The sequence below is a fragment of the Megalobrama amblycephala genome, linkage group LG3 (assembly GCF_018812025.1).
Source record: "Megalobrama amblycephala isolate DHTTF-2021 linkage group LG3, ASM1881202v1, whole genome shotgun sequence".
NCBI lineage: Eukaryota > Metazoa > Chordata > Actinopteri > Cypriniformes > Xenocyprididae > Megalobrama > Megalobrama amblycephala.
Genome location: NC_063046.1, coordinates 15531572 through 15544995, shown reverse-complemented (window position 1 = coordinate 15544995; position 13424 = coordinate 15531572). Strand labels below are relative to the sequence as shown.

General features: G+C 38.7%; 1 protein-coding gene across 2 annotated transcripts in view; it reads left to right on the top strand.

Moving 5' to 3' along the window:
* Positions 1-12497, top strand: part of lmo1 (LIM domain only 1) — a 36836-nt gene extending 24339 nt beyond the window's left edge. For both annotated transcript variants that reach the window (XM_048184192.1, XM_048184191.1), the window contains exons 2-4: positions 379-592; positions 9928-10053; positions 11926-12497. In XM_048184192.1, coding sequence (XP_048040149.1) covers positions 379-592; positions 9928-10053; positions 11926-12031 — 446 coding nt within the window. In that variant the 3' untranslated portion in view covers positions 12032-12497. The remainder of the gene's footprint in view (positions 1-378; positions 593-9927; positions 10054-11925) is intronic.
* Positions 12498-13424: the final 927 nt, after the last annotated feature.

The window sequence follows — 13424 nt, the reverse complement described above, 5'->3', positions numbered from 1 at the left end:
ACAGTTCTCATACTGATGAAATAGGGCCACGGCTAATCTTCCAAACAACATAAATACCTCTGTCAGCTATCTAAATAGAGATGGTCCTGGGGCATCCCAACATAGAGATGCATTCAAGCCCCAATTAAATGGTGTATGTCACTTGCCAAAAATAACATCTGTTCTTTTGAGCGGGGGCAGTGACGGATGAATGCAGTCCAAAGTGACCCATGCGCCTACCTGCGCAGAAGAGCAATCCTTGTCTAATGCATATAAAACATCGGCCCGAGCTTCAGTGGTGTCGCCACCCTTATCAAAGAGCGCGGAACATGAAAAGTCACCGGTTTAGCCAGACAGTAAATCACAACACTCTCTGTGTTTGTCTCCCTATCGCCACAGGTGTGCCTATGCTCTCCGTCCAGCCCAAAGGAAAACAGAAGGGATGCGCCGGCTGCAACCGCAAGATTAAAGACCGCTACCTGCTCAAGGCACTGGACAAATACTGGCACGAAGACTGCCTGAAATGTGCCTGCTGCGACTGCCGCCTGGGGGAGGTGGGCTCCACCCTCTACACCAAAGCCAATCTCATCCTCTGTCGCAGGGACTACCTGAGGTAAGAACACGCTCCAGTCAAAGTGCTGCCAAAGCAGAAAGGGCTTGTTACACCTCAGGCTACATGACATTCAGAAAAGTACACCATCTAACAGCCGATGATTGCCACCCTGCCTGTCTCATTTCTGGCCCTGTCCTCTCTCTCTCCTGTTGCATTTATCTGCTAACTTGTGGGGTTAGAAGATAATTTTTTTTTTTTTTTAGCTTGTAAATTATGTTTTCTTTGAGCCTGTTACAGAAGATTAAGTGCTTCTTTCTTCATCACAGTGTACGGACCCAGACTCTGTGTGTTCCAATTAAATCCCAGTTGTGCAAGTGAGCAAATAGCTTAGAGTGGCATCTTGTAGCAACTGTTTGTTTAGCTGGGTGAGGTTTTGCATGTTTACATGAATGTGATGTGTCGCTAAAGAGTTAAGTGATAAACTGCTGCATATGAGTGCATGTATGGACTTTCAGCTCACCCCAGGCAGCTGAGTGGCAGAACCGCAGGTCTAAGGATCTGTTTTGCCTCCTATCTCTGAGCCATCTGCTTGCTAAATTAAACATGATTATTTCCTGGGCGTTAAATCCCAGTCCCTGGGGTCTCCCTACCAGATCTAGTCATTTATCCCCAAGCTGCTCTCCCCAAAGAGCCCCCACTGGTTGGGCCCTTCTTACTAAGACATGCAGTTCAGCATTGTCGTCATTACCAGTGTTAAAGGAGTAGTTCACCCAAGAATTTAAAAAATTCATCATTTACACACTCTCATGTAGTTCCAAACCGGTACAGCTTACTTTTATTTATTTTTTTGTTGTTGAATACAAAAGATATTTTGCCTTTCAAAGAACGTCAACAATGTCAAACCAATCAAAGCATGAAAAAAATTCACTAACAATATATTTTTTTTTTAAATAGAAAATTTAGAAAGAATAATGTAGAATAATGATTGAGCCACTTGAGCAGCGTGAGCTGAAGCTGAACATTGAATGAATGCTGGTACCCAAACACATCATGTACATATTAATCAGATATACTCAAAATGCACAAAATGTAATGAATACACAAGTGAATTTCATAAGTGAATTTGTATAACTTACAAATTCTGACTAGCATGTAACTTGTATTGTGAATATGCTTTTCTGTAATGCACCAGAAAAATGTCAAAAACACCTAAAACAGACAATAAATAAAGCATAAACAAATTCACAATATTGTACACATACTGTATGTATGTTACTTCACAAACACGATTTTGTTAAATGACCTTTAATTTAATATAATGTATAAAATCTTTGAATATTTGGATTCATATTTCACTCGTCAACTAAATATTATTTTAGACTAAAATTAGATAGAAACTAAATGCAATCAAAGTGAAAACTAAATGCAATGTATTTAATCATGTAAATGAAATAAGAAAAAAATATTGACTAAGTTTGAAAGATATTTTAATCAAAGTCCAAAAACTATGAATAAAACAAACAAAAAAAAAACATGTAAAAAAATAACATTGGCCATTACTCAATTTTCACATCCAGTCACAACTGTTACAATACTGTAAGAGCAGCCTGACAAAGTACCTAATAGGTACACTTGAGCATGTGAGGTAATGAAATGAATGGTATAAAAATCTAAATACCAAAATTTTGGCAGTTATGCTTTTATTTGGTAGAATAAAAGTATGCTTTTCTCATCTCTATACATAATTTGGATCAACTTGTTTGTGGGCAAAGGCCTGAAAGTTTAAACCTAGAGAGCAGTGCAGCTTTGTACACTTTAAAAACAGACTATGCATTTTTTGATATTTAGTTTGCTATACAGAGTTTAAACATACAGCTAAATCTAAAACCAATAAGATTTACTTTAAAATGACAAAGAACGCTAAATTGTTAGTATGGATATCCCCTATTAATATAGTGAGCTACATGTTTAAGATTATTCATGTAATTTAAAAAAAACAAAAAAAAACAAAAAAACTGAAAAAATACTCTATAAATACAGTAATTTTACCATATTCAAAAATGAGAATTACTGTGATTTGTCATTAATGATATAATCCTTAAAATAAGTCATTTTAAATTTACAGATATTGTTTGTAATTTTACATAGTTTTAAACATAATTTAAAATTACAGAAAAATACCTTGGAAAAAATAATTAATTTTCCGTAAAATTAGGATATTTTTTTCCCAGTGTAGAGGAGGGAGAAAATGCAAAAACAAGCTTCCTTTTGCCACTGTACTGGCTCTGATGTCCTAATGAAATCTAGCCCACTCATCTGCTCTTCAGCCTGTGACAAATGTGTACTACTTAATGCCTGGAGATGCTGGATATGAATTCTATTAAGGAACAAATTAAGTAGTATCCCTCTCCGTGCAGACAGAGTGAGGCAGCGGTGGTGCATTCGCTTTGAATGCGAGTGATTCAGACTCCACACGGGGTGTCCCACCTAAACTTCACCTCCAGCGCACTGCTGGAGAATCAGCCCGCTTGCCTTCAGTAATGAAGCTGAAATCTCACCCAGAATTAGCCTCCCATACAGGGAGGCACTTCATTAAAGACAGGCGGATAGATCAAACGCATTTCTTTTATTTTCGGTTGGGTTTTTTGGAGCCGTGCCATGCGCACATTAATTATGAGCTGCGCTCCTTCTGCGTTTTGTCCTTCAGGAGTACTGTAGAGCCATAATGAACCCCCACCCTATGAAAACACACAGCCCCACCACTGCACAAAGTAGCTCAAGCTACTGTATTGCATTTGACTGTCTACTTGCGTATGATGGAAACGTGAGATTTTTAAGCTTTCAGGCCATACTCTTTCATTACAGCGCACAGAAATAGATTAATCTGTTTTGCTTGGGTCAAGAATCCTCTGACCTCATGACCAGAGAGCAAGAGTGCATCCGTGTTTGACTGTGCTCACCCCAGACCTGAAATTATTTTTATATCTGAACTATTGCATTATATTACGGGGGACACATCAGTCATTTATTAATCAAAGAAGGGTGCTTTTAATTGAAATATAAAGTAGATTACACCCCCTCCTAATGATGGCACAGCATGAGAGTATGATTAAAGGGCAGAGATAAGTCTCAGCAATCATTCAGTGCATTTTGATGTTAAAATAGTCTACTGAGCAAGCACGGCTATTCCAGAGGTAAAAAGAAACATCAGTCTTATTGTTTGAGTGGAAACACAATCCCAATGTCAACCCTTATCTCACTTTAAAGATGAACTACTACGCCTAAACACACAATACAGTGACCCCTGTCTGTGGAAAAAAAAAAAAACCCTACAGTGGGGTCCAAAAATCTGAGATCAGTAGTGAAAATGCATCGGTTTCAATCACAACTGATATTATCAGCATTACAATTTAAGAGAACGGTTACTGTAAAATAAACAATTTCAGTTATTTGTCATTCTTTTACATAAAAATGCTTTTGTCTGTGTATATATTTGTGTATATAGATTCAGCTTTTTTATAAAGTGAAAATCTCAGATCTTTATTGTGGTCTCACACTTTTGAACCCCACTGTATTCAGAACTTGTGCAAATTCACACGTACAGTATTGAACCACAGTCTCTTTGAATGCAAGTAAAGGACTAGAACAGATGAAGTCTAATCACAGAGAGACATTAAAGGGAAGGAAGCTGATGCCTGCTTCAGAAGAGTTATGAAGAAACACCAGAAGAGAAACACCTGTCTACACAGAGCCACGGGGAATCATAGAGAACAATGAGCAAAGGCTTTCAGCTTTAATACTAAAGTTTAGTTAAACACAAACAAGATTATGAAGAGAAAAGCTCTGTTCTCCTTTCCTTTATTGTCTTATGAATTTTTCCCCCTATTCAGTGGATTTGGCATGCTGGGGACTGTTTTTAGTTTTTCGAGGCTATACATTAAAGGAATGCTACATTGAGTTGAGTGCTCATTAATCTTATCTCCCCTATCTGTTATTGAATAGACTGCTTTGTTTTCAAAGAAACAATTAAAAAGTTTGGTTACAAATGGCAAACATTATGCATAATAGACATTTTAGGCCTGGAAGTTCTTGAGTACATTTTGCTTGGAATAACACATTAAATGGCCTTGCTGATAAAATGGTTTCACTTTATCTTGAATTATATTGCCTGAAAATCCAAGCCATTGTATTCAAAGTTTGCTGGTGACCTTCCAAATGAGTTTCTGTAACCTCCTAATCCACTTAAATTAACCACCAGTAAAGTCTCCATTTTGAGCCGGGCCATCATAGTGCTGCAAAAACCTGCAATTAAACCACGGCAGATTTCTTTGCAGAACCCTGGTTATCTGTCACTGGGTGTGTGTGTGTGTGTGTGTGTGTGTGTGTGTGTGTGTGTGAGAGAGAGAGAGAGAGAGAGAGAGGAGTCCCTTCTCTTTTAAGAAGACTGCTGTGCTCTTAAACCATCAAGAGGTCCCTGAATTTTCACAAGTCAGTGACAACCCTCTCAAACTGGCATCCATGTGCTTTCTGTGACCTGATTTAGAAAAGAAGGGAAAATGGGTCTTGTGATGTGATCTGTGATGTGATCACCCTCTCTACTGTGCAACATGATGGACATGAGCCATAAGAAATTGTTTAGGGTCCCCAGGGACCACCTTTTCAGTACCAAGCCAGGATAACACAACATTGAACTCCCAACTTCAGTTATTTGCTCCAGCATTAAGGTGTGACATTTGAAATGTGTTCAACCACAATCTGTGTTCTATTCCCTTTTAGAGAACACGGCCCTTCAGACAGATACCTTAATCCTTCCCTCTGCCTCTGACCATGTATGTGTGTCTGCAAACATTAGGATTATGTGGCCCACCATCTGAGAACTTGCCAAGATTGAAGAATGACTGGTTGATGTCAGCCAACTACAACTGGCATTCTCACCATTAAGGGTTGTCCTGTCAAATGTTGTGGCAAATGATTTGGCATAGTCTCTTTAATATGCTGCCAAAGGCCCTCATGAAAAGGCAATTCTTGGACAGCTCTATCTTTGTCAAAAAGGTGATTTTTTTTTTTTTCCCAATTAATCACATTCCTAATTTTTAATAATGAATCTTCTGCACCACAGCAAAATAAATATTTCAGCTGAGTAATGTGCATTCATAGTCTGAGCCAATGTGATGCAATAAATACTGCAAAATAATGGCAAGGAAAGACTTTCTATTGAGATGTCCTCATTGGCTGCACACAAAAACAAACATGCAACATGACCAGTGTAGTCCAATTTGTATAGCCTAATTCATGAAGAAATGACTCTAATGAGCCAGTTCTTTTACTGAATCAAAAAAGTACAGCATGACTGGCATGGGCGACATGGGGCACTACTATTTATTGGAGTCAGCTCCGCTACCATTTGGAGCGGTTAAGGCTATATACAGCATCAGATGTATATAGAGCGGGTATACAGCATCAGATGCCGAAAGCTCGGTCCATTTTTACTTTCAGTTTTTGTAGAGAATAATTGACTAGCGTTTGAGACTTCTTCACCGGCATAACTCTGACGCAAAGATTGAGCATGCTTGGGTGATCCACTTGCTCACCTTCATGGTTTAAAATGGAATTATTTTAAATATTGTGACGTGTGTGTGTGTGTGTGTATATATATATATATATATATCAGTGGCGATTTCTTTAAGACTGCAAGGGAAGCTCGGCTTCCCTTATAATGTCACAAAATTAATGGTCAAATATGTACTATTGTATTAACATTTTATTTACTAAAAATGCGTTAGAAAACGTTCATCTCAAAGACGAGTTCGTTCAGAATCAGTTACATATAGCAGGTCGGCTGACTCGATTCCTTCTCATACATTCCCGCAGCGTCACAGTGCATTTCCCTATTGAAGCCCAGTGTCCATTGACTTCAATGGGGCTGCTTTGAACGGTTTTTTTCAGCGCTTCGAAATTAGACGGTCATTGGATAAACGCTGCGATTATGTCCCGCCCACGGACGCTCAGCGTCTCTGGGGGTGAATGGGGAGTGGGCCGGCCCGGACTCCGAGCTTCTGCGTGATGATTGGAGGGTCTGTCGAAAGACTGCATCTCCTTTTGACTGACAGCGATTCTGTACTATAAGGAATCACTGAAGCTATTCGCGTTCAGTCCCATCGCGGATTTCTCAAGTTCAGTCGAAATAAAAACTGCTGCAACCTATTTCTTTGATATTTGCTTGGCGAAATTGCTTGATTTTCATCATACATTTCACACAATTATACACCACATTCCTTGTTTCAGTTTTAGAGTTTAATATTTTTTTTAGATCGTTCATTCATTCATTCATTCATTCATTAAAGCTGCTGTAGGTAACTTTTGTAAAAAAAATTTTTTTACATATTTGTTAAACCTGACATTATGTCCTGACAGTAGAATATGAGACAGATAATCTGTGAAAAAATCAAGCTCCTCTGGCTCCTCCCAGTGGTCCTATTGCCATTTGCAGAAATACACCGCTCCCGGTAAGAAACAACCAATCAGAGCCAGGAGGAGTGTCTTAGCAGTGTCAATCAATCAAGCTCGCGTGCGCGCTGATCTCACCCCTCCCATGCACAGCGCCAGCGCATACAGGCTTCAAGATTACCGGTGTGCCGCAGCTTTGCTTATGGCGGAAAAACAATCCAAACTGTCAATTCCTCGACTGGCACCTGCTCATAAAATAAAGACGGGTAAACGGAAAAAGACAGATGACGATGATAATGCCAAAAAGAAAGAATTAGATAGAGCCCGAAATAAAACGAGGGTAAATATCGGAGCGGCTTTTCCGAGGTGGAGGGAGCTACGTGTCCTGAACGGATTAAAAACCGATGCAGAGTCAGCCACATTTCTGCTTGACAAGTAAGTATCCCTGCTTGATTTGTTTAATTTTTTAAGAACTACACAACTAAGATAATTTCAAAACAGGACTGACAAATTATGTATGGCATGGTTTCTTGTAGATTTCAGGGTGGTCCTTTGCATATAACATCGTTTTATTTCGCCATAAGCAAAGCTGCGGCACACCGGTAATCTTGAATTTGACGCCTGTACACTGTGCATGAGAGGAGTGTGATCAGCGCGCACGCGAGCTTGATTGATTGACACTGCTAAGACACTCCTCCTGGCTCTGATTGGTTGTTTCTTACCGGGAGCGGTGTATTTCTGCAAATGGCAATAGGACCACTGGGAGGAGCCAGAGGAGCTTGATTTTTTCACAGATTATCTGTCTCATATTCTACTGTCAGGACATAATGTCAGGTTTAACAAATATGTAAAAAAATATTTTTTTACAAAAGTTACCTACGGCAGCTTTAAGCAGCCTAGCTCTGCTGGCCATTGAGAGGACACTGGTAAAGTCACTTGAAAAGACTCCTAGTTGGTACGACAGGGTCACAGACCATTTTCTTGAAAAGGAACGTAGGGCAGAATTTACTTTTAAATAAATAGACAATTTTATGATGTAGGCCGAAAATGAGCTTCCCCTCTCTGACAGACCAGTAGCCGCCACTGATATATATATATATATATATATATATATATATATATATATATATATATATATATATATATATATATATATATATATATATATATTTCTGCAAATAATTTAATGATGCTTTTTTTTTTTTTCTTTTTTTCAGACTGATTTTGTTTGAATAATGCCTTAAATAATTTACATTAGCCAAGTGACATTCTCTTTATTCTGACATTCAAGTTATATTCTGTTTTATGTCAACAAAATGCACATTTTAACTGAAATATACCCAATGAATCAGAATCATAATTAAATCAAGGGCTTGTGAATCAAAATTTCAGAATCAAGACATTTGTATAGATATCCAGCCTTATCAATAAAAACATATTTTGGAATACATTAGATTTATTATTACAGTGATGCACTAGAAATACAGAAAACGTGGATAGCAAAGTAATTATTTTGAGCAAATTGTAGAGTAAATACACTTACTATGATTACACATATAATTCTATGTGTAATGTGTAACAGACTCTAATGTAAAGTATAACAGTGTATATGCAATTATTAGTTCGTTTCTTACATATTCTGCACTGACCTCGGAACAGAGCTGCAGTTGAACCATTATTTTAATAAGCTGAACTCTTTTGTGAGGCAACACCTCGCTGGGGTTGCACGGCCTCCTCAGAGTGTCAGAGTTCCACATAAACACATTTTACTGGAGCAGTAACCCGATCTAACAATGGCTCTTTTTAACACCTCGCCTATCTGATATAACAACATGCCCTCTCCCACCACAAGACTCCTCTCTGCTCGGGTCTGTTGCTCTAATTAACAGCAGGGTCTGCTGGATAGATGCTAGCGGTGACGCAGGGCAAGCAGTCGAGAGAGACTAATATGGACTCGCAGCAACTTTGTTCTGTTTCCTTCCTTTTCCAACCAAGTCCTTAACATTTAGAGGAGTGTTTAGCATACTGCCTCATCCTGATCCTGCCTTATTTTTCCCCTTTTCCTCCCCCTGTTCTTCTCCATTTGTTCTTCGTGTGTGCATAGCATCCCTGTTCTGCAGAATGTACATCTCTATCTCTGACTCTGAATCTCCAAATTAAACATTGGAGCAAGGGCTTTGAAAATGAAAATGTAAATCCAACGGCGGATATAGTGGAAGAAAGCGATCTGCCTCGATGCCTTGTTCTGTTTGTGACCTTGGTGGTTTGCATCCCATCTAATAAGCTTAAACAAACAGCAGAGAAATGTGAGTTTTGTGTCCCTTTCTGTGCTCCAGCGAGCATCTACTTACCTCTCTCCAAGGTTACGCACCACACCGACACTCTCTCTACATCTCACTCTGTTTTTAGCAGGTCACAGAGAAATGGGGAGAATGAGAGGAGAGGTACGGAGGATAGAGGCAGTATCCTTATGAGGGGAATCTTTTGAACTTTTGACTACATTATAGTATTTAGCCTCTTGTGTAAAATCCAGCTGGCTTTGGTCTGAGCAAAGTCTCATTAGTTACTCCGGATTTAAAAGAGGGAAAAAAAAAAAAAAAAAAAAAACTTTGAGCAGTTCAATTGCTTGCCTCAGACCTGTTTTCATTGCTTTTGCAGTGAGCTAGGCAAAAACTCTTTGAAGAAGGGGATTAGAACCATGTGATCATTTTAATTAGATCATTAGCTAAGAATTAACATCTAGGTTTGTACCCTCATTAACAAAAAATACCTAATGTGTGCCAAGCTGTATTCACGTATCGCATTAGATGTCCAATGTTTTTTTTTTTTTTCTTCTCTCTCCCACTTCTTCAGTTGTTTTCTTGCCTTTTTTGGTTTGTTGCACGATTTCGTAAAGGCTAAGGAAAGGTATAAGTGAGTAAATCTGCTTTTTGTGTTTTCTCTCACAGGCTCTTTGGTACAACGGGGAACTGTGCAGCCTGCAGTAAACTGATCCCAGCCTTTGAAATGGTTATGAGGGCCAGAGATAATGTTTACCATTTGGACTGTTTTGCCTGTCAGCTTTGTAACCAGAGGTAAGGAGAGAAAGATCACAACAAGCCTGAAAGATTGTCTTTCTTTCTATCTAGAAATGCAGAAGAACCTATTAGCTCACACAAAAATAATTCTAGCATTGTGACTTTACACACTCCAATTGGCCTGTAGCCCTGCGTTTTCATCTCAAACCTACGTTTTTTTTTTTTTGTCCTGGTTTGTATTTGTGACCAGAAGCGGGATTATAAGCTCGAGTTGAGTGAAATTAACCAGCGCTTCAGTGGAGATACCGTTGGCAGACCAATACCAAGCCTGATCAAACTGTGAACGCCTTATTGAACACAGTCAGACAGAAAGCTCTTACTCAATACACAGCCAAGCTGAGCACGTCACCACTATGTGTCTCGCCGAGGGAATTAAGCGGCCGGACGAATGAACTTTTCAAGGATCATCCCTCCAAACATTCCTGGGGAGCAAAGGAGTGTGACAGTGTCTTAAATGCTCTAGTGTGTGACCTACTTCTAAAAAAGACTTTTGTGTCATTCCCAAAAGCTGCACTCGTTGAATACTACAGTAAATACGAACAAGCTCAAACTTAATTTCAGAACTGATGACGCAAATACAATATTTTTCAGCTATGTTGTAACTGACTATGCCTCCTCTAAAAGATCTAGATGTTGAATGCTTCAAACAAAATAAAGCATCTAGTAGGAATAAGGAATAATAAAAAGTCAAGTGGCATATTTGGTGAGAACCAGGTGTGTAAAGTAAAGTTTGGTTAGTGAAGCCTCAACGCTGAAGTATGGCACACGAGGATCCCAGTTCTATTCCCCCGCTCTATTCCTTTGGCAACGCAAAACATTGGTGTGGCACTGATTGATAAGAGAAAACATCATTGGCAACGCCGTCATCATGGCCGCTCTATTGTCCATAACAAGTTTGCATATGAAAGCTATGAACGTTGTAATGTAAAAATGCAGTGCACACATGGAATGATTTTCTCTTTTAATTGGCATGAAATTTCATGGGAAGTTTTTAGAGGCTAACAATTTATACTTTGGCAAGCATCCCCAACATGGGGGGTGGGGGGTGGGGAAGGCTCAGCAGTGGGGTTTCCTTGGAAACTGGTGCAAGGTTGTTTTTTTTTCCCCTGCCAATGAAAAGAAATGGTGGCAATACTTTCATTGGATGCCAGTCCTGTCCTGCTTTGAAAAAAGCTGCTGGTTTTAAAAACATTTAGTTAAAGCTGCACCTTATTGCTACATCACAGGAGGCTTTGAGGCTGTCACAGAAACCGTAGCATTCTTGATGCCATTGATGACAAAGACGGTCCACTGCATGTTCATTTACACTGATGCACTATTACCTATACCAAAAAAAGCATAAAAAATAAAGTTCAATTCAAAATAAAACACTTAAGATTAACATTTAAATAAAAGCTAAGCTTCATTTCCTAGAAACTATTATCAAAATGCTGATTTTCAGTAAATTCCTCTTCCTGACAATTCTTTGATTCTGAATGTTGTCCAACTAAACCGTAGTCTTTCAGAGTCGAGGTCTGTTCAAGTCTGACCAAAAAAATTCACAAAACTATTGAGTCTGATGCTGAATCATCAATATTTCCTGAGATATCTGAATAATTATCATTCAGATATCTCAGGAAATATTGATGATTCAGCATCAGACTCAATAGTTGTGAATTTTTATTGTGAATTTTATCCCAGTTATAAAGGAAATGACAAGAACAACCTAGCTGCAGAATAAAAACAAAAGTTCATCATAGTACAGTATTTCAGACTTGGTGTGAAGGAGCTGATTTTAAAATCTGTTGCTGCATCTGTTGTGGACTTGATGTGAATAAGCCAAATAAATTTGTATGTTAACCTATGTTTGTTTTATTTTTTTTTCTTTAGGTTTTGTGTGGGCGACAAGTTTTTCCTAAAAAACAACATGATTCTGTGTCAGATGGACTATGAGGAGGGGCAGCTCAACGGGAGCTTTGAGACACAAGTTCAATAGCCAATCAAACGATGGCAGCAGCAGCTCTCGGTCCCCACACACAAACACGCGCTTCTGTGCGACGGATGTTCTGCTGCACTCAGAGAGAAGAGCATCTGTCTGCTTGCCTGCAATACTTTTTACAGTAAAAGCCCTATTGGTCCCTGAGGACTCTATTGTAAATGTACTACTTTTTGGCCCTTCCTGTCCCCAACACTGAGCAGTTACACGTTTTGATGTACAGTTGTGCCTGCTTAGCTGAGCACTGTAATGCCTGTATGGTTTTTGTGATGTTTTTCTGTTTTGGTCTCCAACTTTCTCTCACACTCTCACTCTCTCTCTTTCTATTTCTCATTCCCTTGTTCTTCTAATGCTTCTCTGAGGGTATGTACAGTCGGTTTTCTGTATATATAAACTGGAACATTTATTTTATGAAACTGTAATGCAATTTTATTACCAGTGTGAATTAAACAGATTCTTAAATGTTCATAGTTGAGTTTGTTTTCTGATCCCAAAGCCAAAGTTTGAAGAGGCTGGCCCATGTATCAACAAATGTACTTATTGAACTCTCTTAAAATGGCTAAAGCTTCAAAAACATTTATCAGACTACTACAAAGAAATAAATTATGACAATTTTATATACAGAATGGCATAACAGCATATTTTAATTGCTGATGGACTAAGACAAGTTGTTTTCACATGAATTAAATACGGTCTTATTTCGAATAAAGCAAATGAATTCAAAAACAAGTTGTTGTTGTTGTTGTCGTCGTCGTCGTAATAACATAACCTCTAGTACCACAACTGATCGGTCAAGTCTGGTCATAAGTGTCTGATTCTGAGTTTAAGTCTTCAACAATTTTCCTATTTTTCAAACATTCACTTATTAAATGAATTCCTACACTTAGCATTGGTGACTCAAGTCTTCATCAAATTACCTTTTGAGTTCATGTTACAACTATCAAAATATCTCAAGGCCTCATAATGTCCTGTTGTCTGGAGAAAAATAACAGAATGGTATTTGTACGCAAAACATACAACGCAATTTGTCGTGCCACCGTGGGTTTTTGAGTCTTTGAGGCATTGTGAGCGTTAAACTGCTCTCTCAAAAGCGCTGCATTTCCGAAAGGCTTTCATGAACAAAAGAAGTGCAATTAAAGGATTGCGACTGAGGTGACACAATCTTCTGTCCCATTACTTTTGATTTTCATCTGTTGGTGGTAATTCTTGTTTCTATGAGCTCTGAACCACAGGAGAGCTGCTTCACCGAGGATCTGCCATTTAAAGCAATTAGTTTCATTCATTGTGGGTAAGAAATGGGAAGGGTATCAGTTGGGGTCTTACAGCATATTGAAATTTCATTTACAGATGTCCAATACTTAAAGCAGACTCTCCGTTATAATTTTCCTAAATG